This window comes from Suillus clintonianus, assembly GCF_016758775.1.
Source record: "Suillus clintonianus strain FC179 chromosome Unknown DEU56scaffold_50, whole genome shotgun sequence".
Classification (NCBI taxonomy): domain Eukaryota; kingdom Fungi; phylum Basidiomycota; class Agaricomycetes; order Boletales; family Suillaceae; genus Suillus; species Suillus clintonianus.
The window spans coordinates 166,283-191,074 of record NW_024539274.1 but is presented as its reverse complement, the minus strand read 5'-3'; the positions used below and the strand labels follow the sequence as shown (position 1 = coordinate 191,074).

The 24,792-nt window shown below is 49.6% G+C and overlaps 11 protein-coding genes and 1 non-coding gene across 12 annotated transcripts; 4 read left to right on the top strand and 8 right to left on the bottom strand.

Annotated features, from left to right (window-relative positions):
• The first annotated feature begins 1,256 nt into the window (after positions 1–1,256).
• Positions 1,257–3,687, top strand: DEU56DRAFT_441008 (regulator of chromosome condensation 1/beta-lactamase-inhibitor protein II). The gene is made up of 8 exons (XM_041346237.1): positions 1,257–1,586; positions 1,651–1,776; positions 1,831–1,874; positions 1,930–2,041; positions 2,091–2,589; positions 2,638–2,730; positions 2,784–3,224; positions 3,284–3,687. Exons 1-8 carry the CDS (start codon positions 1,348–1,350, stop codon positions 3,494–3,496), a joined length of 1,767 nt encoding a protein of 588 aa, XP_041207024.1. The 5' UTR covers positions 1,257–1,347; the 3' UTR covers positions 3,497–3,687.
• A 1-nt stretch (position 3,688) lies between these two features.
• Positions 3,689–4,707, top strand: DEU56DRAFT_441009 (uncharacterized protein). Its single transcript, XM_041346238.1, has 3 exons — positions 3,689–3,762; positions 3,849–3,960; positions 4,014–4,707. Exons 2-3 carry the CDS (start codon positions 3,881–3,883, stop codon positions 4,684–4,686), a joined length of 753 nt encoding a protein of 250 aa, XP_041207023.1. The 5' UTR covers positions 3,689–3,762; positions 3,849–3,880; the 3' UTR covers positions 4,687–4,707.
• A 370-nt stretch (positions 4,708–5,077) lies between these two features.
• DEU56DRAFT_t74 lies at positions 5,078–5,160 on the bottom strand. Its single transcript has one exon. It is a non-coding gene; the product is annotated as a tRNA-Pro (tRNA).
• Positions 5,161–5,228: 68 nt separating this feature from the next.
• DEU56DRAFT_981670 (uncharacterized protein) lies at positions 5,229–7,678 on the bottom strand. Its single transcript, XM_041359854.1, has 2 exons — positions 7,054–7,678; positions 5,229–7,000 (listed from the first exon to the last, which is right to left on the bottom strand). The coding sequence occupies exons 1-2, from the start codon at positions 7,447–7,449 to the stop codon at positions 5,309–5,311; spliced, it is 2,088 nt and encodes a 695-aa protein (XP_041207022.1). The 5' UTR covers positions 7,450–7,678; the 3' UTR covers positions 5,229–5,308.
• Positions 7,679–7,711: 33 nt separating this feature from the next.
• DEU56DRAFT_812079 (uncharacterized protein) lies at positions 7,712–8,384 on the bottom strand. Its single transcript, XM_041353590.1, has 2 exons — positions 8,362–8,384; positions 7,712–8,306 (listed from the first exon to the last, which is right to left on the bottom strand). The coding sequence occupies exon 2, from the start codon at positions 8,013–8,015 to the stop codon at positions 7,716–7,718; it is 300 nt and encodes a 99-aa protein (XP_041207021.1). The 5' UTR covers positions 8,016–8,306; positions 8,362–8,384; the 3' UTR covers positions 7,712–7,715.
• Positions 8,385–8,538: 154 nt separating this feature from the next.
• DEU56DRAFT_706194 (uncharacterized protein) lies at positions 8,539–9,318 on the bottom strand (the record flags this gene model as incomplete). The annotated part of the gene is made up of 1 exon (XM_041347412.1): positions 8,539–9,318. A coding segment is annotated over one exon (780 nt), but the record flags the coding sequence as incomplete, so codon positions are not given.
• Positions 9,319–10,690: 1,372 nt separating this feature from the next.
• On the top strand, positions 10,691–13,646 carry DEU56DRAFT_739311 (ELMO/CED-12 family-domain-containing protein; the record flags this gene model as incomplete). The annotated part of the gene is made up of 13 exons (XM_041348719.1): positions 10,691–10,998; positions 11,065–11,173; positions 11,230–11,319; positions 11,372–11,718; positions 11,770–11,869; positions 11,920–12,198; positions 12,249–12,287; positions 12,345–12,456; positions 12,515–12,659; positions 12,713–12,859; positions 12,914–13,070; positions 13,119–13,503; positions 13,555–13,646. The coding sequence occupies 13 exons, from the start codon at positions 10,691–10,693 to the stop codon at positions 13,644–13,646; spliced, it is 2,310 nt and encodes a 769-aa protein (XP_041207019.1).
• A 385-nt stretch (positions 13,647–14,031) lies between these two features.
• On the bottom strand, positions 14,032–16,217 carry DEU56DRAFT_872018 (methylenetetrahydrofolate reductase-domain-containing protein; the record flags this gene model as incomplete). The annotated part of the gene is made up of 8 exons (XM_041355751.1): positions 14,032–14,256; positions 14,305–14,523; positions 14,582–14,848; positions 14,901–15,077; positions 15,130–15,768; positions 15,821–15,953; positions 16,003–16,073; positions 16,131–16,217. 8 exons carry the CDS (start codon positions 16,215–16,217, stop codon positions 14,032–14,034), a joined length of 1,818 nt encoding a protein of 605 aa, XP_041207018.1.
• Positions 16,218–16,355: 138 nt separating this feature from the next.
• DEU56DRAFT_440701 (uncharacterized protein) lies at positions 16,356–17,211 on the bottom strand. Its single transcript, XM_041346236.1, has one exon. It carries the CDS (start codon positions 17,185–17,187, stop codon positions 16,750–16,752), a length of 438 nt encoding a protein of 145 aa, XP_041207017.1. The 5' UTR covers positions 17,188–17,211; the 3' UTR covers positions 16,356–16,749.
• Positions 17,212–18,261: 1,050 nt separating this feature from the next.
• On the bottom strand, positions 18,262–18,660 carry DEU56DRAFT_812050 (uncharacterized protein; the record flags this gene model as incomplete). Its single annotated transcript, XM_041353589.1, has 4 exons — positions 18,620–18,660; positions 18,456–18,546; positions 18,385–18,432; positions 18,262–18,326 (listed from the first exon to the last, which is right to left on the bottom strand). Coding segments are annotated over exons 1-4 (223 nt in total), but the record flags the coding sequence as incomplete, so codon positions are not given.
• Positions 18,661–19,602: 942 nt separating this feature from the next.
• On the bottom strand, positions 19,603–20,393 carry DEU56DRAFT_812044 (uncharacterized protein; the record flags this gene model as incomplete). The annotated part of the gene is made up of 1 exon (XM_041353588.1): positions 19,603–20,393. Exon 1 carries the CDS (start codon positions 20,329–20,331, stop codon positions 19,603–19,605), a length of 729 nt encoding a protein of 242 aa, XP_041207015.1. The 5' UTR covers positions 20,332–20,393.
• Positions 20,394–22,575: 2,182 nt separating this feature from the next.
• DEU56DRAFT_889162 (uncharacterized protein) lies at positions 22,576–24,765 on the top strand. The gene is made up of 3 exons (XM_041356260.1): positions 22,576–22,874; positions 22,926–23,388; positions 23,440–24,765. The coding sequence occupies exons 1-3, from the start codon at positions 22,667–22,669 to the stop codon at positions 24,626–24,628; spliced, it is 1,860 nt and encodes a 619-aa protein (XP_041207014.1). The 5' UTR covers positions 22,576–22,666; the 3' UTR covers positions 24,629–24,765.
• Positions 24,766–24,792: the final 27 nt, after the last annotated feature.

The following is a 24,792-nucleotide window of genomic DNA, read 5'->3' as shown; positions in this document are numbered from 1 at the left end:
TTGGCGGCCGTCACGTGCTTAAGGAAGTTGATTATCTCCTTCAGGTGCGTTTCACCATCATGTAAGTCGGTATATAAATATCGATGCCTGCTTAGCTCTGCCTTTGGTCGCTCGGAAGTCCGCCCAAACCGTGAGTCTCTGGGGACAGCATCATATCGTTCACGGGATAATGTACGGCAGTAGACTGTGCTGCGTACATACGCATGGGTTTACTGAATGCGCATTGCAATCACGTATGTCGTAGTACACCCATCGGGACAACAAGGATCCGTCAACTTGTCAGGATGACTCTGTTGTAGACACAAACAACATACCGAGCAAAACAAGAAATAATATTTGCACCGTACAATTGTCGTCGTAATCAGTGTTACGGTGGGCGAACCAATATAGCCCAGGAATCCCTTCCACCCACATGGCCAACGCTGTGTTTTCAGAGCCGAGATAGAGTCGAAGTGATAATAACAGCAGCTCGAGGCAGGGCATTACGGAGCCCCTGGCTCACCGGAGCGGAGCCGCAGCGGATACATCGACTACAAAAAGAAAGGGAAAGTAAAACGGAGCACGCCACTATCAGTTTAGCGGTCTGCCGGCACTACTACAGAAAGTGCTGCGGTATCGCGATAGATGGCCTTGATTAGAAACTTCGCTTTAATGTCTTGAACCATGCCCTGGACGGTCAGGACATTGTCAAAATAGCGTTTGCTGATCGTTCCTAGGTGAGGATTGTTGGCTAGCCTGGAAATCTACAAAAAAGGAGTAGTAGCTTTGTCAAAGATCTCCCAATAATCACGTCAACCTTGCGAGAGAGGGTGATATTTTGACGCGAGTGGCTTCGAAATACGAAGCAACATTTGGGAGTCCCCCCACCGTCACTACAAGTGCACATGAGGCCAGTAGCGAGGTGGAGCCGCCGGGAGGCATAAGATAACGACCGGTATTTATTATGCACAGGATTCAAACAAACTGGGTGCATGTATGGATGAGACGTTGATGGGAAGCGGATGAATCAATAGCCACGTACTGCTATGAGTGGGCGCGAATCATTTACGGCCTAGACAATTATTAGCACAAGTCTGCCCCATCGACTCTGGAGGCGTGATTCTCGGGTGTGTGTCTCCTCGACTTCAAGAAGGCCTCGCCATCATGGATGCAGAAGGCCAAGTCGCCAATGAACAAATCCAGTATTTCCTAATACGGCTATGGGGCAACCCCCTCGCATCATGATGATAATCGATCAACCCCCCAGGCAGTGACCCGTGACATCATCATTGTGATCGCAGCTCCCCCGCAGCTCTGTGCTCTCTGACCTACCCACTGAAGTTCTGTACAACCGTTCACTCAATAACTATGCTTTCTGACTTACCTGTTGAAGTTCTCCTGGATAATTTATTGCCTTGGCTTGCTATTCCGGATCTCATCCATCTAGGAGAGACAGATCACTTCTTTGCGCGATTGTGCAACGACGAAACATTCTGGAAGAGGAAACTAGAAGAGGATTTCAATTTTACAGACGAGAGGACCGCCCGAATCAGCGGATGGAAACGTCTTTACAGAGGTTTGCGCAACCCCAAGACGTATGTATGGGGGTAAGCCATCGTCTCTTTCCGCGATGTCGTAACCTCTTCCGCTTAGTCAAATTACTTCATGTAGCGAGCCTTCGAAGGGAAGATTAGGGTTGAAGAAGATACCAAAGTCGACTCTTCATGATGTCCCTTCCCCAGCTGAGTTGCAGATCAAATCAGGCGCCCGGATAGTCAGTCTTTCAGCTGCTGGATGGTATGTTGTTGATGTCTTTTATGTCAACACTGCGGCTTATGTCGTTCCTCAAAGGGCGTTTTTTGCACTGGATTCTGATGGTAGCGTATACGTGTGGGGTGAGTTTACAGATTGTTATGTGACATCGAGGACAGAAACTAACGTCGTCCTCAGGAACTTTGAATGGCACATCGTATGCTCTAGTACACGATGGGTACTCCGAACCGGCAAAACCAGCTCCAGCACCATTGAAGCTTGACATGCCTTATCCTACGCGGAGCATCAGGTTAGAGCGTTCTTGCGCGTCAAGTGAAATACTCACTCACATTTGTTAGTTGTGGACGCTTGCATGCTACTTCACTGGACGATCATCATCACGTATGGACTTTTTTAAGCTGGGGCCGTCCCTTCAGGCTCGACACGCTGGCGCTCGACGCAACTTCGTTTGATTCTACTCCTGCGCAAGTTGAATCCGGGTGGAACTTCTCCTCAGTCCTAACCAAATCTGGTGATGTATATGTCTGGTGGCCGTTCGCTGCTCCCCTAAAGGATGTCATCACCGCACGAAATGCGGATATGGATGCTGCGGATCTAAAATGTCACGCCACAGAGGGAGATGTCATCCCTTGCTCGACATGGGAGCTTCACGAAGAACCCACCAGGCTACCCCCGTTGCCTCAACTACCGGAGATGCCACTTGCGCCAGCGGAACCTGTGAAACTTGTCAAGATTGCAGCGTTGGAGAGCCGGCTCATTGGGTTGACTAATCATGGTCATGTTCTCTCGATATCTGTTGAAAGTGATGGTGCTGTTCGGTCTGGCGGATGGGAATATGTGGGTTAATTTTACTACTGGAACAATCTCTGCCTCACATATCTTCAGCTTCCTAACTTCTCTGAAGTTGACAAGGTTCAGCAGCACCCCGCTTATGTTTCTTCTCAATTGAAACCGCCGCAGAGCTTGCGGATAACTCATGTAATGATCTCGTCAGAGTTTCGAATGTCCGCTCCAGCTGAACCGTCGCCCAGATCTCGGCGCAATTTCAAACATTTGTTGCTTATTCTCCCGGTTCCAGTTCTGTCATTCTCTTTGGTTCTCACGAAACACATGCCGATTCGAAACCTTCGATTCTCCCCTCACTTCAAAACAACGACGTTATCTCCGTTGTTTTGGGAGATTACCATCACGGTGCTCTTACATCCACCGGGAAGCTTTTGACGTGGGGTGAGTATTCTCGAGGTGCGCTCGGCCTCGGTGATCCTGCCACGCTTCCACCTGGCCACCCAGGGGGCTACAGAACTGAAGAACACAAAAGAAATGCTGTCGCCAATGGCGGGCCGTTTCCGCCGGGCGTATCCGAGCCCGCGGAAGTCAGCTTTGGTCACGGGGAAGCACAGAAGGAGAAGATGTTCTGCTTTGCTGTAACAGCTGCTGGATGGCATATGGGAGCTCTCGTTATTGATTTAGAGGTGAGAGCTTTGGCTGACTGAAGTTCTGCCTGCTGATTAAAAGTTCTGGATCAAAATAGCCACACACGGATGTTCAGAAAGATAACGACGAAGACGAAGGTCCTCCCATGCCAGGACGGTTTCCCCGGCGCGAGACAAGCGAGTCGCCGCGCGACTATCCTCGGGAGCCAGGTCAGTGGGGTCCGCCTATAATGCCCAGGGCGTTTCGAATCGGGTTTGCTGGACGAGGCGCCTTCAGAGGTGGACATCTGGGTCGCGGTCGTGGCTTTTGAGAGCAACGACCGAACTTGGGGTTTATAAGAATTGATGGGCCACTTCTCAGGCTTAGATGTGGGTGTACGACCGTATCATGTCACGTTCCATTCTGCTTCTTGATCGGAACCTTTTGATGTCATCACGAACACTCCAGGACTTGAGAGAAAACTGACATGCGTCGAGTAAAACAAGGTAAGATGCTAGTTTCTTTCCCTTGTCTGACATGCATCATCACACCTTTCGGGGGCCAGAACAAAACGTCTCGTGGTAAGGTGACAATATTGTGAGAAGTCTTCTATGCACCCTACTGTATTTTTGTTGTTTCCATTCCCGTGGCGGAGTCCCGAACAGGTATTAATGAACCTTCAGATAGCAGAACCCAGACACACTCGATCAACAGCATGTCATCTCCGATTATCTTCTACGACCTCCCCTCGACCCTGTCGGTGAATGCGTGGTCCCCAAACACCTGGAAGACCCGGTATGTGCTTCGTGTATGTAATGATCAAGGGCAGTCACTTACCTCTTGTTTAGATATGCCTTGAATATCAAGGGTGTTGCGTACAAGACCCAGTGGGTCGAGTACCCTGACATTGAGGCGCTTGCCAAGAAAATTGGGGCGCCACCAACAGGCGCCAAGGCCGACGGCAGCCCATCATACACCCTCCCCATTATCAATGACCCCAATACCGGAAAGGTCGTTTCTGACTCCTTCCTTATCGCCGAATACCTCGATGCAACTTACCCGGGTGGAAATACGTTGTTCCCCCCCGGTACCAAGCCCCTGATGGCAGCATTAGAGGCTGGTGTTATAGGAGGCATCGGAAGCATTTTCCCCCACCAGCTCGCTATCAGCTGCTACATCCTGAATCCGTCCAGTGAGAAGTATTTCAGGGCAACCAGAGAAGCAACCTATGGGAAGAAGATTGAGGAGTTTTCTCCTGCTGGTACCCAGCGTGATGCTGACTGGGCTAAGACCAAGGAGGGCCTTGCTGCTGTAGATGGATGGCTGGCGAAGAATGGGGGAGGGAAGTTTGTTATGGGAAACACTGTCTCGTATGCAGACGGTATCCTTGGAGCGTGGCTCACCTGGATCAAAATTACCAATGGTGAAAGTAGTGCTGCGTGGAAGGATTTCGCTAGCTGGCAGGGAGGAAGGTGGGGCACCTACGTTTCCAACTTGCAGTCCTTCGCGACAGTCTTGTAGATACTCTCTACCCCCTAGACAGACCCTGTGCGCGCGTAATAACTAGATGTACGCGGAAACGCTGATGTGGTGCTGGCACCAAACCTTGATCACTGCTGATCGAGTCGCGCAAAAACTATACAACCATATGTGAGGCATATAATTTATGTGCATCCCCAAAGATTGTAATCAGAGTTTCGATTGATCAGAATCTAATAGTTTAACGGTAGCACTTGATCGCTGCGCCGGGGTCATCATTTCAAATGTTAACCCATTGGCGTATGATGGATAAATCGGTGAGTACCGCTGAGTCGGTAATAGACTATCGCGGTAAGGGGTCTCCGATGCGAAGGTCGGCCAGGACTTGCGAGAAAGAAGGAAATGGCCCTTTGAGACAAAAAGGCAAAACTTTGGGCCTGGCCGGGAATTGAACCCGGGACCTCCTCGAAACGTGGTTTACCCTAACAAGGAATCATACTACTAGACCACCAGGCCTTGAAGATCGCGAGCTCATATAACACCAAGACGAGGCAAACGAATTTGGCGAGTAACAAGTCTTAGAGAAGGGTTCAAGCATAATTTAAGAGCGATACTATGAAATAATGAATGTAGGGGGTAAGAGTAACGACAGGTATATGTAAATTCATTTGAACTTGAAAATGTTCCGCAGAGGCGTAGTAAGACGGCTCTTGGGTGCAGTACCCTCGACTCCCATCCTAAGATCGTTCTCGTTCATCGTCGACCATCGCTTGCGTGCACGAGCGAGGGCGGTTTGCCCGGTTTCCTTTTCTGTACTGGCGACACGGTTATGGCGGCCAGGAGTAGAGGTTGCCGGCGCGTTGAGCTCGGGTACAGGTGGGACCTCCTGGCGGACATTGGTGTCGACGAATTTCAGAATGGGCACCTCAGACATGCGATGAGAGCTGAGTATAGTACCCTTGGGAACGAGCTTGGACTTCATCATGTGTGGCTTCTTCTTGATGGCAGGCTTCTGGTCTGCCTTAGGCTGCAGTGCGGTAGGTCCTGTCCCTGGTTGAGTATTCGCAGGCTTAGTTGCGTCTGCTGCCGGTGCAGCGCCATCGATAGGGGCCATGAAGCTGTTCCTTAGAGGAGAAGGGCGCTTTGCTACTGTTGAAGACTCTGGTGCTGGCGCGACGAGTAGGCTCACATCTTGACTGCCTCTGATATCCTCGAAGCGGACGCTCTTGACCTTCTTTAAAATTCCTTTCACCCGCGGAGGGGTGGAAGGGCTAATTAAAACAGGACGAGGCGGAAGAGGGACGCGTGGTGGACCAGTCAGAGGCGCTAGAGAAACCTTGACGGCAGGGATTGCTGACTGCGGACTAGGAAGTGTGGGAGAACGAGTTGGAGTAGAACAACGATCTGGAGTAAAGTTTAGAGAAATCCTCGGCTTATCTGGTGCGATCTTAGGCGTGAATGAAGATGTCGGAGTAGGAGACACATTGTCGACGGCGCCTTGAAGGTCAAGATCGAGGTCATTCTCAAAGGCCCACTCATCGTCACGGGAGGATGATGGCGACGATACAGAGTCCGTGTCCGAGTCAATAAATGCATCTTGCCATTCCTTGTTTTTGTGCGTCGTAGGCGTAGAGATCCCACTCGTAAGTGCAGCATATTGCGATCTGAGGCTTGATAGCATGCTACCGTGATCGGTGAAAAGCTTGCCATTGGGGCTGGGAACGGCAGGATCGAATTTCGGAGACCAAACAGTCGGAGAACCGCGGAAGGCTGTCGGAATATCAGGATAATCCATATTGTCTACTTCCTTGAGTTGCAAACCAGACACCTTCTTGCCTCTTCGAATAGCTAGGGAATTAATAGTAGAACCGAGTTGTGGCAACGCGCGAGATGACTTGCGGCATGTTGATGTCAGTTGCTTTATTGTCTTATCAGAACAAGATCCAAGAACGGGACTGTCCGAGGAGCACTGTGCCCGTGTCCCCTTTTGTCCGCGGATGGGTGTACTGGGTCCTGGTCCAGATGAAGCTGTTTCTCGCTTGATAGCACTCGTCGGAACGTGAACGGACCACCGATTATACCCTGCCTGGCGCCCAGGGCTTTCCTTCGAAATGACAGCAGTCTCCCTATGGTTTCGGATTATGCTTGCAGTGCAGGGCGGAGACTGAGGGTCTGTTTCTTTGGAAGGCCCATTCAGGATCCGCTGATCTACCCGTGCTTGTCGTATCTTCCCGTTTTGCGATTTCATGGTTTCGGCCGGAAAGATGGAGCCTTCGGAAATCCAATTGCGCCTAGGAACAGGATTATCGCTAGTCCAGGGGACGTGCCTAGGGGGACGCTGAGGAGTTAGCCTCTCCTACATTCGCTTTGTCAACTACAGCGACAAATGAAGGGAAATCTTCAACTCACGACCCAAGTGTTCATGAAGAGCGCTTCCTTCATGACCAAGTTCATGCGCGGTATTGTTGGCGCAGAGAGAACGATACGAGCGGTGTATTCATCTGCATGTATGTCTCCGAGAGCGATGACGCCTGGACGAACAGCAAATGGCACTTGAGCACGGTGGCCCTGGATGATAAAGATAGGTGGCTGGTGATCCTTGGGGAAGGGCGGCACGTCCTCCAAGTCACCTTCGTCATCTGATGTGCTGACTGTGAACGATGGAACGAGCGACTTGAGATCGTCGAACGGGCCTGCTTGAGCGAGGACGGTGGCGATCTCAAGCGACGGCGGGGACGGCAAGCTTGGCCCGGAAGGTGGACGACCTGAGGGACGAGGGATACGTGAGGGCGACCCGGAAGACATTTGAAGCCAAAAAAGCAAAGCAGACAATACTTAGAACGATGCAAACGGACCAACATTAGCAAGAACACCAGAGTCCATGTCTGAGCGAACGGCTGACTCCGGCGTTTAGCCCTCCGGTTGAGGAGGCTGACAAGTGCACAGACTTAACGGATCTAGAGACTTACTACTTACTTAGTGATCATGAAGTCCTGGAGGAGGATGTCTAGGGTCGCACTGTGCTTGCAGAGCCAAACATAATAGTCACGTACGACTCGGATGTCTACGGTTCATGAATTTGAAATTGGAATTATAAGCGGAAAACTACTACAAATGTTGGGTGACGAGAACCAATACGCGGAACTTGCGCAAAACCAAAAAAAAATCAAGAAATGCACTGGCACTACCATAACCCGCGCTAAATCTTCAGCCATCCAAATATCCTCTTCTCCCTCCCAAGAGTGTTTGACCGGGGGGCTGACATCGTATTGGAACGTGACCTCTTGAAGAACGCCTTGAAGGACGGCATACCAGTAGGCGGGGAGACCATAGGCGGCGGCGATACATTGGGTACAGAGCGGCGGCCACATGTTCGGATGACGGGAGTACCTACAGTGAAACTGGTTATGGGTGATGTCGGACCAGGTGTGGTGACTTCGCGAGGGGGACTCCGGTACCCTTCTGCGGGGTATGCGACCGGCGAGGTTGAGCTGCCAACAAGAAATGATGGTGCGCCCTACAAGGCCGTCAATCTGGAGAATATGATCTGAAATGAAGATAGGTACCCGAGGTTCGTATATATATCGAGCTGATCGCCGCCTTGCGATGGGTGTGCTGGCTGGTGGGATAGCCGAATGGCTGGTTGGAAATTGGCACTTCAACTGAGATCAATCTAGATCAATCCTGGAAAAATGCCAACAAAGCAAATTGATTTACCTCAGACAGATCATCATCCGTGGATTCGGTCATCCTCCGCCTCTTACCTTTATCCGACAACACGGGTTTTTGAAGAATATGGTCACCTAGATCATTTCCGAGCCGTTGGAGCGCATGCGGACATGACACAGGTACAGTTGAGCCAATGGTGAGGATATCGAGTGCCCCCGAAGCCCCTTTGGGGCATGGAAAATCCTGGACCCAACCGGCAAGTTCATCGAGTTCCTGAAGCAGTGCGAGCATATCGGGAGGGAAGCCGAAATGTGTTGGAGAGGACGAGCACGGACTATCCAACGGGCTTTCGATGCGGTCAGTCAGGTCGGTTGCAACAGCATGCACGAAGCGGTCATCCTGAGTTGGGATGAGCCTGAACGTCCTACCAGAACGTTTGGAAACAAGGTTAGATATCGGAGAACTTGATGCAGCAGGTGGGCTGAGCGAGATTGTGGGAGAGCACGGAGGGATGGTGAAGACCAGGGCTTTCTGGTCGACGACGCCTCGGTTCAGCGGAACACGCCACAGTCTGAGCGGTTGGGTAGACTGATGGATGGCAACATGCCTGGATTCTAGAGGGGAAGGCGTATTGTCGATATTGGGGCTTCCACGATCAGAATACGAAGTGATCATCGATGAGGTACGCTTGATATTGAAGACGTTTTCTTCCTCGAGAGGTGTTTCGCGATTCCAAACGTGAAAGGCAAGCGCATCGGCAGGTGCGGACCCTAGCATATTAAGCGGTGCAGTCTGCGGGGTAATAGGGAAGGCAATGGGGCTGGATCGATACTTGCCATTTTCGTGGTGTCTACGACGCTCGGGGGAGGAGGAACTTTCTGTGACAGGGGGAGAGGAAGTGTCAAAGGGGCCACCTTGTTCAATACTATAACGACCGCTCTCAGCTGCCTGCAGAGCCAGAGTGTTTCGCAAGTCTCGGAGGATGGGTCGAGGTTTCTTTGTCGATGATCTCACACTTGATGTCGCTGGAGAATCCGAGCGTTGGACGGCGAAAGACTTTGGGAAGATATGGGACGACATGGTGAACAACGGGCAGTGAAGGTAAACCAGTACGGTAGTCCAGAAGTTAGCACAAAGAGAGACCAACAGGTTCGTTTTGTAGTCAGCCGCTCAGTGTGTGCATGACGTTCAAAGAGGCTGACTTGATATTTGTGCCGGGCACCGTCATGAATTGCTCTGCAATTGCAAGTAAGTACATCGTGTACTAATTGTGATCTACAATAATTGGCTACACATGAGGTCAGCCAAAGAGACTTCTAGCCGTGGTCCTCACCTAACGTCTTCCACTCACTGGCAGCTCAGCCTACGCGACGCGGCTGATTCGTCCCTGTTCAGAGTCCAGACCTTCGTTGCAACCGTACGTACGTAGTAGTACGACAGTGACGTTGCAGAGTCAATAGAAATGTGTCTATTCACAAGGTTTCAGGTTGATTTTCGTCCTGAATGGGTTCAGAGAACCTTCGGCTGTCGTGCAGATCATTATCGTTGCGATGATCGTCGAGTGCCTGTGAAGTAGTCTAAGAAATGATGCGATGGATGATCAAAGCGACGGGATCTCACGGTAGTCTGGTTGCGCGCTTCAACGCGTCTTGTTTGTACTGATTTCTGCTCAAACTTTGTCGTCGTCGCCGTTGTGGAGAGCTAGGCGGTGCTCATCAAAGTCTCGTGTTTGCGCCGCTCTGCAGTGCAGATCACCTGTTTACTGCCTGTCTGCTGATCAGATTTTCAAGGCTATTCCACGTTTCATCCCACCACCGTCCATTCCTTTTCATCGCATATCGCGCTAGTTCGTTCCCTTCATCTGCCCCAGGCGGCTGGCAGTCTCAGAGCACTCGAATTCGGTGAGTGACCATCCGGAGTAGCTCTATCTGATGAGCCTTTTTCTATCTTTATATTTGCACGTCAGGCCGAATGTTTCATTACATGCAGACGATACACAGCATAATCTGACCTTTACATTCATCTCCTGCATCCACATCCACATTCAAATACTCATCTCCCTCTTTCAGGTCTAGTCAGTGCTTGCCAGTGCATGTCTCGGGGTTTGGATAAGAAAATACTGTGAGTATGTTGCTCTTTCGTTACAGATGGCGCGATGAAATTCGAGAATATTTGCACGTCAGTCAGAGCCGCGCGTCTTACGATGCGTGGTGAAGACGATGTATTCCATACCTGACCACAACTTTTTGCAATACGTCCGTTTATAATAACCGCCTTCCATCTCCTCAGGAATATCCCACTGGATCCTAGCTCGCCCCGATAAACCATCTTTATTCATTTAATATCTCCATCTCGCTCTCACCTCGCATATATCCTTATGTCGACTACCAATGGTTCTATAGCGCCTGGCGCTTCTCGCACGACTCTCGCACCGCCTGCAACGAATAGCACGCGTCCCAGGTCGACAGGACTTATTCCAACTAACAATGTTACCACCAAGGAGGGCGTGACCGTTCGCACTCGAATCGACCCTACACTCACCGTCGATGATGTAGTCCGGCAGCTCTGCGTTAATCTCAAAGTTACAGAGCCCTCCTCCAATTTCGCTTTGAGGGATAAAGATACCGATGAACTGATCGTGAATGAGAATTTACGGAAGAAGATCAAGAACAAAGCGAATCTCAAGTGCGTAATACTGGGATCATGATCGAGATATATTACTGATGCCGCTGTATCTGTAACGCTCTACAGACTGGTCAATGCCCCCAATATCGAGGCAGCAGAAATCGTCCAGAAACTTATCATCCGAGATGAGAAAGCCTTCAAAATATCTATTTGGTCATTAAAGAAGTTCATCAGAGTACGTCAAATTTATTCATTCGTAGATGCTCGTGTCAACAGTAACTGTGCTCTCAGGAAGAAAAGTTTGTTCAGGAATTTTTGACTCGTGGGGGTCTTTCTGTACTCGCGGATATTATTTGCACCGACCACGGAAACACACTTGCAGTGCGTGTCATTTTGACCAAGTGCAAGGCCAGATCCTAAGTATCTATTTCAGTACGCTCTCGAAGCAATGCACAACCTGATGGACTTGGACTACGGCTGGTCAACTCTCGACAACACTTTCGTTTTCAAAGTCGTCCAGATTCTGTCTTCTCCGGGTTCCCTCATCAATGTTTGCCGCCCCGCCACTGCCATTCTAAAGAAGCTTGTCGAAGCTGACCCAATGAATGCGCCTGGACCGCTGATCGCCAGCTCGAGTAGAAGTCCCCCTGTTGCACCACCTGGCTCGGTGTATCGGTACGGTTTCCAGATCGTTTTCCAGCAGATGCGGAGGGAGAAAGGATCATTGGAGACTGTCGTAAATCGGCTTGGAAGCGCGGATACTGCGATGATTCTACATAGGTATGCGCAACACAGGCAGTTCAAACAAGACAGGCACTGACATGTTTGTAGTATGATGCTGATCAATTCCCTGCTTTCGCATGTCAATGATACGGAGTGGGATGAGTTTATCTCTGAACTAGAGCGGCTCAACGTTCGGAAAGCGGTCATAGTGCGTGACACCCAATTTGTGTTTCACGGGCCACTCACGGAGTGTTTCAGCGACTCATGTCGTCACATAATATAGATGACCTTACGTCCTCGATTCTCGATTTCCAAGCCAATATCGTGCGTGTGACATACCGTAAGAAATCGACGCTTGTCGAGCCCGAAGTCGAGCCGCTTCATGAGTCTGCTCTTGAATATATATGGAATTGTAGCAGAGTTCAGGAAGGGCGAGATAACGATGGTGAAGTGTTGAAGTGGCGGAAGCTTGGATTTTCAAGCGAGCATCTGGTATCCGAGTTTCAAGAAGTGGGAGAGCTGGGGCTTGATTGTTTGGTGAGCATTGTCATTCTCGCCGTATGACCCCCTGACCGATCGTATCCCAGCGTAATTTTGTTGCAGACGACCCGGATCTGTTCTCAAAAGTGTGTTTTCTTTGCTCTCCCTAATCATCAAAAAACCAACACTAACATCGTCGTCAGGTCATATTGGAACAGTTGAGCCGTCCGGTAGACAGGCGGTGCCCCATTGCAAGGGCCTCGAATGAAATTGTTGAATTGCTTGCAGAGCATTGGGTGATTTTCGCTCCTGCATGTTAGCCCTCCGTAATCTGTCGCGGAGCACGCAACTCATCTAACATACCCATCCTCAGATTCAACATCAACAACATACCAGCCTTTCTTCCTCAATTTTTACAGGGTCCATGCTCTCGCCACGCAATTTTTTTTGCGGATGTGGAATGAGAGTGGCTCTGCGGCAGGTGATTTTTCTCGTATTGTGGCGCTCGCTCGAAGCCAGTATGTCATAATCTCTCCAAATCAGTGTGGCGTTCACCGCTGATTCCCTCAAGGGTGAAGGTGGCTCTGCAAAGGGAAAATAACAAGCCATGGCACGAGGTGGAGCGCGATTTCCTCGACTGCGAATACCGCGCTGTAAGGGACAGGCAGATGCAAGAGCTTGAAGCAGAAGACGACCTTCTAAGCAAGGTTCCTGTGCGGTAAGAATGTTGCAATCTGATCCCGGGGTTCTTAGCTGATAGTGGGAAACTAAGAAACTTGAAAGAGAAGATCACCCGCGAGTCCGCCGAGTTCGTCCGTCAACAACGAATACAGTGCCTGTTTCAAGGGGCATGGTTCGCCAACGGCATCCCTACACCATCCAACAGCCTCTCGCGGCGGCCAAACGGACAATGGAGATTCATGCGACTGGTATGGATCTGATGCGTGATTCCAAAAGTAAGCTCATTGGCTCGATAGGACAACGGCCTGAAATATCTCCACTATGTGGACAGTGCGGTCCAATTCCCTGTTCGAAATGGACTTGAAGATCTACCAGAACGGATTGAGATCGCAGCAATCACTCAGATCGCCACAGGCACATGTGCATCTCAGCCAAACATCTTGCGAGATCACCTCGATCTACCTCCGCCTAATAACCTCGCCCCATCGCCTTTGTCATTTTCGCTCCTCACGGCCACCGAAGGCTCCCTGGCGGACCAAATCGCGTCGGATCAGTCCCGCTGGGCAGATTGGACTGATGGGCTGAACATGCTTCGGCGAGACAGCGGTCATGTCACGTCCGAAGAGACAGCAGGGTACATCAAAGCATTGACAGAAATCGGCCTCAAGATTAAACTTCTTGGTGAGTCGATCGCCCTCTCGTGCCGCAGAGGAAATCCATAACTTCTTCCAGATCTATCAGGCGAGAAGGTTGATATACCCAGTGGACTGGTGGCGGGACCTCCTCCAAGCAATACCGATTTCTTCTTCTCAGATCTTATCTAATGCGATGAGAGATTGGGTGTATTTTTTCTCTTATATCTATGACTGGTACGTCTATCCAGACGTGATGAGATTGGATCACGGGTAATCATGTAAACAATCCTATTAGTTGCTCGTATACGGCTTTTACAATAGACATCCCTTGTCTCGTGGAAACTATATCGAGAGGATGCGTGCAGTTGATGCAGTGTGCAGTTGATGCAGTGGTGGCTGATATACAAGCTGTGGCAGTTGATGCGATGAAATGAGGACTGTCTGTCAGTGATATGGGTGAATGCCAAATATTAGTAGTACGAGTAGCACTGCTGGAAATGCATGCCATACGGGGGTTGAACCCGCAATGCAGAAGGTGAGGGTATGCGAAATAGATCTTGTTCTTGAATCGAGGCTAGTTTGCAAGCGCCTGGGGTGCAGCAGAGCCGTTGGTGTGTTGAGCTGCGTACTCAGCGCCTGCCTTGAAGAAGGGCTCAAAGATGGCTTGTGGATCCTTGAAATCGTTATGGACGACGTTGACGAGGTATGATGATTCGAAGACCTCCATCATGAGCTTGCGTGATGGCGTCTCTGCCTCGTAAACGTTGGCCCACTTAACACCTAGTTCGTATGCTTCGTCCTGTGGGGCGATATTAACAAGGATCGTAGCGAGCCAAATGCAACTCACCTTCCACGCCATGAAGCTCAGAGCCTCGACAACTGTCGGTTGAACAATCTCCTTGCCAGGGAAAACGCCCCATGTGACAGCGTTAGGTCCGTCGGAATGAGTGTTCGTCCTCAGGTCACCTTGCTTGTTGATGACATAGTACGTCATATTGCTGTCGCGGTCGATGTGGGAGAGCAGGATTTCGAGTAATCGAGGGCCGACAAAGAATTCAAGATACGCCTAGTAGATGGCAGATGAGTCAAGAGGGAGCTCTTGCATATCGAGGGCGCGTGCTTACCTTCTGGTACACGTACCCATTACTTGGACCCCAACCAAACTGTAGGTCGTCGCTCCTTGCGCCATTGACGGCAGGCTGAGAGTTGATCGTCAAGAAGCCAAGTTCGTTCATTTTGGCGAGTTGCGAGGCGATGACGGAGGTCTCGGAAGACGCTGCTTGATTTGACCACGGGAGAGCATTGAGATCACCCAAACAGAACCGACTAAATAATGATGCGACTTCTGCGAACGTCTTTGGTTCTCCCCAAAGTTTCAGAGCTTCCTCTTTCTGTAGTAGGAGTCAGTGACTGGATCGATGACTTATATTATATGCTACTCGCCGTTTGTTTGAGCCAGATGCCGTATCCATCGAGTTCGCCATACGCTGGACTCCGTGAGTCACCAAACCGTCCATTGGGGAACTCATCCCAGTCCTCAGTACGCGAAAGGTATGATTCGGCCCGATTCGCCCAGAAAATAGGACGGATGTTTTCTTGCCGTCGGTTTGGTGTCAGCGACTGAAACAGAATATGAGAATAAGGAATTGAGCGGTGGAGGGAGTCCGCATACTTGTCTCCAGGGCAAAGGCTTGATAGTCTCTACACGAGGCATGAGGCTCAGCTCCTCCAGCAACATCTTCGTTCCCTTCTCCAAGTTCATGGTATAAAAGTGAAGACCCTGGATACCGAGGCCAGCTGCGAGAATCTTCCGGCACATTTCTGCTACGAGCTTAGTTCCAATCTCCCGAACCTTCTGGTCGTCGTTTTTATGGGGCTCTAAAGCGTCCCAGAAAGATTGCGGAATCTTGGTGTTCGCAAGAGACGTCGCCTTCAAAAAGCCATTCCACGTTTGAATAGGAGCAATACCAGGAACGATTGGTATTGTGATTCCAGCTGCTCTGACTGCATTCACCCAGCCGATGAAGAGATCGACATCGTAGAACATCTGCGTGAAAATGAAGTTGACGCCTGCATCAATTTTCTCCTTAAGGTACTTCATCTCGAGGTCGCGTTCTTTGGGCGGGAGGAGATGGAACTGAGGAAAACCGGCCACTGCGATATCGAAGTAGTCCCCGTACTCGTTGTGGATGTGCTTGACTAGGTCAATACCATGCACGAAACCACCCTCGACTGCTTCCCACTCATCCTTTCCTTGGGGTGGGTCACCACGAAGGGCCAAGACGTTGCGACAACCGGATTTTTTTGCTTCCTGTAATAAATATTCAAGTGGACATACAGACGAATCGCACGCGGATACACACCCGGAGAGCAATGTCAACTTTTTCTTTAGGCATGTTCGTACACGTCAAGTGCATGCATGTTTCTATACCCACCGAGCTTTGACACGTCTTCACCATATGTGAAGTGAGATCAGACGTCCGGCCACCAGCGTTCCTATTCACAGGGCGTAAAGTGGTCGCTCATCTTAAAGATAAACGCCTACCATGTAATGTCAATGAATTCTGGGCCCAATGAGGTCATGCGCTTTATACGATCAATCAAGTTTTCCAGACCCTATGAACAGGTATCTTCCAGATAATTGCATGTGTGATGACCGCGATGAAGTCGTACCTGAGCTGTCCGAGGCGGAAAATACTCGAATGACCACCATATTTTGCCCTCCTTGCTGGACTGCTCAATCTTTTTGCTGATTCTCATTGATGAAAGAAAGAAAGAAGACTGTGTGTGATAACGTCAAGAGCAAGGGGTCTGTGACACTTTAAGGACACTTTGGTGGTTCCCGGGTCTTTTCGTGGAACGAGGATTTCTCCTGACCTCCGCGAGCCCATCACGTAATCGAGAGAGTTGTGCTGGCTTGCCACTTGTAGCGAAAACCGCTCCGGTCAGCGAAGCAAGAGTCTCACACACATCAGAGTTCGAAAAGATGTATCGAATACAGCTGAGTATAGTATACAAGAGCGTGAGAGGTACCAGAATGCATTGAAACTTTCAATGAAACGTATCCCAATGCAAAGACAATAAAGTGAAACAACTTTTGCACAGCACCGTGGTCCGTTTGGTCGTTATCTGCCTCGAGGAGGGAGGATGATATCGCGGGAATGATGACACGAAGTCATGGGCCACACACTCTCGCGAATCACAATTCCTTCTCACGAGGGATGCCCCTTGATGGAAGGAGCATGAGAAACGATAATGCAAGTCACGAAAGAGTTGCCACACCTGGCAAACACTAACTGCTCTTGACCACATATATGATACATGTGGCCACAATAATGGTCGTGACAGCTGCCATAATGATATGATGTATTCTGCGGACGACTGTTATCAGCATAATCAGAGGGTCTTTGAAGCTGCAGACTTGCCTGTTTACAACAAAGAATGCCCTAACTTTCATTAAATCATCTAGACCTGTATGGTACTCCCAGAATGCTGCAGCGATTGTAAGCATGGCAGCGATAAACTGGAGAATCGCGATGGGTAAACCGAAAGACCCCAAGCTATCACCAGACTGTCCCGTGCCAGGAGGTCCAGGGAGACGGATTCCAAGCAACGCCGAGGCGAACATGAGCGACAACAATAGAACAAGTTTGATATGTGACAAGAAATTTCGCTCTAGCATACAAAAGTCGCGGACAGTGCTGCCCACGACCAATAGCGGCGTCGGCATCGTCGCAGAAACAGCATAACTTCGAAGGTTCCACTTTCAAACGTCCATATCACGTGAATCGTCCATCCATTATGTAAGTGAAAAAAGTCGTTCATCATTCGAGAATCGAAGGACTAGATTTGAACCTAGTGAACCGGCAAGCACGCCGAGATAAAATACCTCAGCGTTCGAGTAGAACTGCGGAGGTAAGTACAAAATATGATTATCAGGTAAGACTTTGTCGCGTTCGTGATAAGAATTCTGAAATTAATTGATCTCACTACGCCTCGCGACAGTGCAGGCCGCAAGATTAGCCAGCAAGAAGGTCCTTCGCGCGCGAGAGCAGCGAAAGACCCCATGAAAATTCAGAGGACTAACCAAAGTGACGCCGACACTGGCACTACCGGATGTGTGACAAAATTCAAGTTGTCAAGCACGGTAAACTCTGCGTTGACGGACAAATTCCTGATGCGGCCAACGAACCTCCAGAAAGCAGACTACGCAACATGAATGCGTGATTGATCAGTGAATATATTGACTACACGCCGTCATTTTGTGCTAGTTACCACTAAAGAGGCCTTCGAGATAGATTCAAATTCGTCGATGACATCCGACTCGATGTATTCATCGGTATCCTTTAGGATGCTTAAACAAGGATGCCAATCTCAAGCCCATTCTGCCTTTGTCCTTCAACACTTCTAACAATTCTGCGACATGACCGAACAATCTTGACTGGAAGGGTCAGAATTCTTTAATCGTAATGGGTTCCAGATGTAGAGCGGGGCCAGAAGCCTAGTCAAAAACAGACTTCACTAGCACTCCTGTGGCACAGACGATGAGTATGCGCGTGTGTACTAGGCGCCCCATTAATGCTAACTGGATGAGCACAAAATCCAAACAGGTTTCATCAGCCTATTAATCGGTGATCACATTGAATTAATGCTGATGTTCATGCGGAAGAAGTCATATTCAAAGCTTTTTGTATTCGTCCTCATACATGCACAAAATAAAGTATAATATAACAAGATCAATGAAATAGACATACATCACGCGGAGTCGTATGAGAAAAGGGGGAAACAAATCGAACAAGGCTACCGTGTAGATAAAAAAATTGAAAGACTGAAAGATCTATACCACAGAGAGATAAGTACGTGATGAAACTAAATGAGTCCGATATTGTCTCGTACCAGTCAAGGAAAAAAGATGTAGAGAATGAACATACACGCCAGAGATGAGTCCATAATGAAAATGAGTCCCGTTGTCCGTCTCGTATCAGAAAAGGAGAACACAAATCGGAGGTCACTATATCGAGGAGGAAATGAGAGGAATAAAAATGCGTGCCAGAGATAAGTCCGTGATAAGAGTGAATGAGTCCAATGTCTGTCTCGTACCAGTAAAGGAGAAAAAAAATCGATGATGACGTAGAGAAAAGAACGAAAATAATGAAACATACATGCCAGAGATGAGTCCATGAGTCGTACCAGTCAACTTGAAGGGAAATACAGATCGAAGAGGTAGTAGAAAAACGAAAATTGGCTTCCTCTGATAGATACGTGCGTGACCGTGGCGGTGGCCATAGAATATCGTCTAGTAGGAGATAATAAAGAAGGCCGAGTAGTATGTCGTCGAAATTGGGTCGTGAGGACCTCTGGCGTCGAAGATGTGCGAGATGGTGTGTGCATAGGCTGGTAGTGGCCTTCAACTTCGTGGGCGGTGAAGCTCCGGTCGTAGGGGACAGAAGGAGGCCGTCGTCCGGATTGGTCGTAGGGGACCTGATGTCGGAGACATGGTGCGCGTACGGTGTATGCGAGCGCAGAGGCAGCCTTAAAACACTTGGGGTGGTGAGCTCCAGGTCGTAGGGGACAGTGAATAAGGCCGATGTCCGGGTCTGCATTATCGATTTGGTCGTAGGCTGTCAAAGTAGAGTGCTAGGAGAGAGGGGCTTGAGTCGACCAGCTGCGTGCTTCGTAACCAGAATTAGAGGCTTCAGCTTTGAGGTGGAAGGCGGGCGATCGGAGAGAGAAAGCGCCTGCATACGTTGGGTAGGTGTTGTGTTGCGGTTGGTGACCAGAATAAGTGGTCGAAGCTTGAATGGGTGAGGCGGGTCATCGAGAGTGAGAGCGCATAGAGTGCTATGAGAGAGAGGCTTCAATCGACCAGCTGTGTGCTTCGTAACCAGAATTAGAGGCTTCAGCTTTGAGGTGGAAGGCGGGCGATCGGAGAGAGAGAGCGCCTGCATGCGTTGGGTCGATGCGTCCATAGGATATGTGGGTTCGAGGAGCGGAGGATACAGAATAGTAGGTGTTGTGTTGCGCTTGGTGACTAGAATGAGTGGTCGAAGCTTGAATGGGCGAAGCGGGTCATCGAGAGTGAGAGCGTTCATTAACGAAATCAGGATGTCGAGCGGCTGATTTTCAGAACGATCATCCTAGAAACTCAAGCATCAGGTAATGCTGAAATTGAGGCTACGCTGCGTCTTACCTCCGAGTCATGGACAATGCTTTGGTCATCAAATAACTTACAGTTGTTGGTAATGAAGTCGTTGTCGCAGGGTAGGAGTGTGATGTTGGAATCAATAGACAGACGTTTGCAGTAGAGGTTCGGCGAAGTGAGATTGATGCAAGGCGTACAAGTACAACAGGTGATTGGAATGGATATGGTTTCCGTTGATTCGATTAAATGCGAAGAAAAGAGAGATTGAGCCATAGGTGGCTGTGATTCGATTAAATGCGGCGGAGCTGGAGGCAGAGATAGTTGTGGTTCGATTAAACGCGATGATGGAGCTGGAGATGGTTGTAATTCGATTGAACGCGATGGAGATGGAGACGGAGATGGCTGCAAATAATGTAGTGCGACAGGATTAGGTGTAGCGGAGGCGGTATTGTCATTAGTGGATGGAGGATTAAAGTCGGCGTCGCCGTCCTTCGGAGCGGCGGGCATGTCCTTGGCGTCCTTGCTGAGAATCCTCTGTGCAGCTGCGTCGGCGGCGAGAACAAGCGTGAAGGTCGACATGCAGATAGAGTATGCGATGAGGCCAGCGGAGACCTTCTCTGCTTCGGATAGGACCTGAGCGGTATTGTCGACGACGGTCCGTTTGAAGCAAAAGACAGTAAGAAAGCCAGTGACGGCGACGCGGGCAGTAATAGTCGTAATGGAAGAGATCATAATGGTAGATGCTGATTGAGAAGGATGAAGATCGTAAGAATATGCTGTTACGCGTAGAAGAGGGGAATGAATCGCTGAACTGAGATTGATATGCGGGGGCACGCTGTATTTATACCCTGGAATATCAATGGAATATTAAGGTTTGTGCGCGCACGAAGAACAAACTCGATCGCGACGCGTTCGTCACGTGCTTGGAAAATCAACCAGTATATAAGCAAGCGTACGACCACTACAGCTGAATTCCCTACCATGTGAACCTGACCAAAGCGCAGCACTTACCAAAGACAAGGCCGCTCAAAATATTTGATATCATGGTTCATCTAATTTCACAGCGTGTTGTCACTCCGACACCTAGGGACTGCTCAGTTCACTCATAGGGGGCGTCGGGTCGAAGCACTAACTTATTGATTTGGATAAACAAATTCTGCGGCAACGATTGCTGAACGAAAGCCGACGCTGTTGTTCTGCAGAACTCCGCCCACAATACACGAAAAGGGTTACAACATGGCCTTTCGCTGACCAGCGTGTAAATCATACAAATCCACCGCAGCCCTCGCGATCAAAACGCCAACTCCTCGGTATTCCTCCGTGGTAGAGTCGTAAATATGTTGAATCTGTCTGTAACAGGAGTGAGTTTAGGGCACATTTAGCAAAGTGGGTAGCACACTTCTCTAACTCAGTCATGCTGAGTATCCGCCCATTTACGATACCCTTGAGCTTCCAGAGGTCAACATCGAATGTGAGAGCACTCCAGTGCGTATCCAATTTATCGTGGCAGCCTTTTACGAAGGACTTCATATCTCCTGGTTTGACTATTTCGTTGTGCTATGCCTGCAACAACGCGAAGCAAGGGTTACAGCGAAGCTTCAGATTCCCGATGTAGCCGAAAGGAGGATACATGGCATTGAGAGAGAGATACCTGAGGAGCAGCGCTTCACAATGGACTCGCGAGGTGAAGAGTATTTTTTGCCCTTGAAACACGCCTTTTTTGAGACGTTGATAGACCAGGCGTGTATAGTGACTTCTTTAACTGTCTTGGAATTTATGCGCAACTCCGCGAGAATATCTTGGATGATGGGGCAATGACGCGGGAAGCGGAAGTTTGTTCTTCGAGTTGAACGACTTGGAGTTCGAGGATGTTCAGAACGTGACCCATGTGGTATGAACACGCGACAATTCTCAGCAGCGCTTCTACATGGTGACTCAGATAAAAAAAAACTTTGTAACGATATTTCCGGAGCAGAAATATAGGTGGTCTGGTGCGCAAGGGTCCATGTCAGCTAGTCACGATCAAGCGGACCTGATAACATACATACATATCTCGGTCTCTCATGCTGGTATTCGGTATGTACCTCCTTCATCTGCTAACAAGCTTTGAAGAGCGAGTGCGGTATGATTGATCATGGGTACTATGGTTCTGAGAGGCTGCATGGCAAGGTGTTTGTTGGATTGGTCCTCAGTGGAATCTGCGGCCCATCGGAAGCATACTCGGAGACTTCGGACTGCGAACTGGAACTTGTCATAGGCCTCACCCTACTCTATCGATCACTGGTCCCTCCTAGGATCTGGGAGCGCTTCTATTTTGGGAACGACGTCAGCGTTAAACCAATCCTCCTTCTTGCAAGCGTCTCTTGAACTTGTTCGCAAAAGATTCGTACATCATTCCAAGAAGCCCCATCTCCAGAACTGCGGTACCGGCGCGCTGATTGGGCCCTCCGTTTCGTTCGTGGCTTCTTCAAGGGGCATGCGCAGGGAGACGCGTATTTCTTTAAACTGGGAAAATACGGAGCAAATTTGAACCTCAATAGGAACACCATTATCTCTTGCGATGGGGGCAGGCATCCTTCCCCGTACTGAGAGACGCCGCTATAACCTGTCCCTGAGCGTCCTGGGACCAGTATAAATATCTCTTCTACTGCATCAAGTACAGCGACGATATGTGTTGGTTTCGGACTGGGAGATAGTAGTTTCGTCCCATTTGCCCCGTGGTCTCTGTTCGAAAACTCGATACGAAGAATAAGTGATCTTTGTCCATGGCAGGGGTACTTGTCGTTCAGCTTGAGTGCAGGACGTGTATCACCTGGCGTATAAACCGAAGTGTGGCGCCTGCGCTGGATACCGCACCTTTACTAGTCCTACCGCAATCATGATGTACAGCGGAAGAATGAAAATCAATATCACGTGCTGAATACGACGCGCATATGTGTTGTTGTGAACTATTTGGTTGTAGTTGAGATTGCAGATCATCGACTCTTTGCATTTTCTTCCGTTCGTTACGATCCTTTACGCTGTTTAAACCACGTCCATAAACCGGGCAACGAAACCAATAACTAACATGGGATTCTTAAAGAAATTCTTCTCGATTGGGAACAAGAAGTCAAAGAGACGAGAATTGGTGCATCATGACCTTGAATCTATACCCCAGTACCTGCAGCCTCGAGGGGAGGAAGATGCTGAGGCGGCAGTAAGCCGACTTTTGCGCTCCTCTTCTGCGCGTTGCGGCGTTGAATCAGGCTTGAATTACGCATCACTTCCACCTCTCCGTAAGCGATTTACGACCAATATCTCTTCTCGAATACTTATCTTTTCCCTAGCTCATCCCATTAACAATGTTCTTCCGACGCCTGCTGCATCCACAGCGACCATCAATAGCGTTTTCCAACGCAGCACTTACACAGTCACCGTACACGGTCGCACAGTACACAGCCGCACTGAGTTCCCGAATGCATACCCTCCTATGGATAATCTTGTCACTCCGAGACGAAATATAACCGACTCTGCACGACGCCGCTCTAAAAGCGTACCCATCACTCCCCGCGATCAGAACCGTCTTCTTCGCCTTCGCCAGGACCCATCCGTCGCCAGCTTGCTCAATGCTTATGATGAGAATGGATGCTTAGACTCTCATGTCTTCTCTAATACCCCGCCTGTCGCAGGAGACAAGAGACGCCTGAAAAGACGTCGTACTGGCTCAACCTTTAGCCAGCTATTAGGCTACCCTTCTAGCTCTGAGCACCGCGATGACAGCGACATTGAATGGGCTGAGAATGTCCTATGGTAAGTGACAGTTTGTTTTTCCTAATTCATCATTTCCTGACTATCCGCCAGTGAAACAGATGATAATTCTTCGACATCTTCCCCTCAACTTAAAACACCACGCGATCCCCATTTCCATTCCTCTCCCTTCGGCTACGCTGACCACAGCATCACACTCTCTACTGAATGCGACACCTCTGCACAAAATCAACCCACATTCTCCTCTCTTGAAGTGGAGCTCAGCGCCTCCACTGAAATTACGCACCATGCCCACGCCAATCCGCCTTATGAGAATCCAATGACTTCCCAACGTGCCTCGCAGATATTCGGGTTTCTCGCTGACAAGAAAAAGATTCCTGAAGAGCGTCCCTCGAGGCTGCCGACGCGAAAAGTTACTAGCCTCTCACGCGTCATGTCAGACCTGGCATCCAACGGTGTCGAACCTCCTCTTAGCGATACTCAATTATCTGAACCCATTCATGCCGAGATCACTTCACAACTCGTGTTTCCCCCTTCGCAGTCTATGCCAGCTGCACCAGTTCTAAACGAGGAGCCACCACATCACATTGTACACACAGAGTCTGAACCTGTAATTATCAACCATACTGGCCAGAGCAGTAGCAGTGGACAAAGCAGTCGAGGTCCACGCGGTCCACGCGTTTTGACCAAGAGTCCCTCGCGATCCAAGTCAAATCCCAGCCAGCCTCGGCTGCAGGATACTTTCCCACCTTTACCAGAGATAAAGGCTCAGGGCACTTCTCCCAGACCCGCTTTCAGAGAGAAGTCAAATGCGGATGCTAGACATCCAGGTTTTGCTACCATCATCAGCGGAGATCCGGCCGCTTCGATACCTGCTTCCTCTCGTCCGCGTTCATCTCCGCGTTCTAAAACCATTGATCTGAATGCTGATAACCAGCCCCCTATCCTTGCACGCAACGGCTCGTCACTTCATTCTTTCGCAAGCGCGTCATTTCCTGCAAAGAACAAATCAAAAGTCGAGGCATCTTCATCCGCTCAAACAACTCCGCGCGATAAAGAAAACGACGCGACATCGCAGCTTCCCCAGCCAAAGACACCCTTGCGACCCTTTGGTTTCCGTGCACCGCACTTGCAGGACAAACCCTCGCCTGCATCGTCCTCTGAGTTGTCCCCCATGGGAAAGCAGATTATGACGAATTTACGACACCAGCGGATGCAGGCGCGTCAGAAGGAGCGGCAGACTGGTCGCTTGGGAAGTAGTCATAGTCGTGTTCGGTATTGAGCATTTTACTTATTTATTTTTCGTCGTGTTATCTTTGTTTTTCACAGCTTTGATATGGTTTCGTCTTTGCCTGTAGTGGTCATAGTATACCTCGTTATCAATGTCTGAGATCTGAGTCTCACAACAATCAAGTATGTAAAATGGTAGTCTCGCACCCACGTAAA

What these genes read in the sequence shown, in the direction of transcription:
- DEU56DRAFT_441008 (XM_041346237.1), top strand. Translation starts at nt 1,348, where the DNA reads ATGCTTTCTGACTTACCTGTTGAAGTTCTCCTGGATAATTTATTGCCT. An exon ending in TGGTAGCGTATACGTGTGGG is followed by an intron (nt 1,875 to 1,929) that starts GTGAGTTTACAG and finishes CGTCGTCCTCAG; the next exon opens with GAACTTTGAATGGCACATCG. An exon ending in TATCCTACGCGGAGCATCAG is followed by an intron (nt 2,042 to 2,090) that starts GTTAGAGCGTTC and finishes CACATTTGTTAG; the next exon opens with TTGTGGACGCTTGCATGCTA.
- DEU56DRAFT_441009 (XM_041346238.1), top strand. Translation starts at nt 3,881, where the DNA reads ATGTCATCTCCGATTATCTTCTACGACCTCCCCTCGACCCTGTCGGTG. An exon ending in CCAAACACCTGGAAGACCCG is followed by an intron (nt 3,961 to 4,013) that starts GTATGTGCTTCG and finishes CCTCTTGTTTAG; the next exon opens with ATATGCCTTGAATATCAAGG.
- DEU56DRAFT_981670 (XM_041359854.1), bottom strand. Translation starts at nt 7,449, where the DNA reads ATGTCTTCCGGGTCGCCCTCACGTATCCCTCGTCCCTCAGGTCGTCCA. An exon ending in TCTTCATGAACACTTGGGTC is followed by an intron (nt 7,001 to 7,053) that starts GTGAGTTGAAGA and finishes AAGCGAATGTAG; the next exon opens with GAGAGGCTAACTCCTCAGCG.
- DEU56DRAFT_812079 (XM_041353590.1), bottom strand. Translation starts at nt 8,015, where the DNA reads ATGTGGCCGCCGCTCTGTACCCAATGTATCGCCGCCGCCTATGGTCTC.
- DEU56DRAFT_440701 (XM_041346236.1), bottom strand. Translation starts at nt 17,187, where the DNA reads ATGCCGACGCCGCTATTGGTCGTGGGCAGCACTGTCCGCGACTTTTGT.
- DEU56DRAFT_889162 (XM_041356260.1), top strand. Translation starts at nt 22,667, where the DNA reads ATGGGATTCTTAAAGAAATTCTTCTCGATTGGGAACAAGAAGTCAAAG. An exon ending in CGCATCACTTCCACCTCTCC is followed by an intron (nt 22,875 to 22,925) that starts GTAAGCGATTTA and finishes TCTTTTCCCTAG; the next exon opens with CTCATCCCATTAACAATGTT. An exon ending in TGGGCTGAGAATGTCCTATG is followed by an intron (nt 23,389 to 23,439) that starts GTAAGTGACAGT and finishes ACTATCCGCCAG; the next exon opens with TGAAACAGATGATAATTCTT.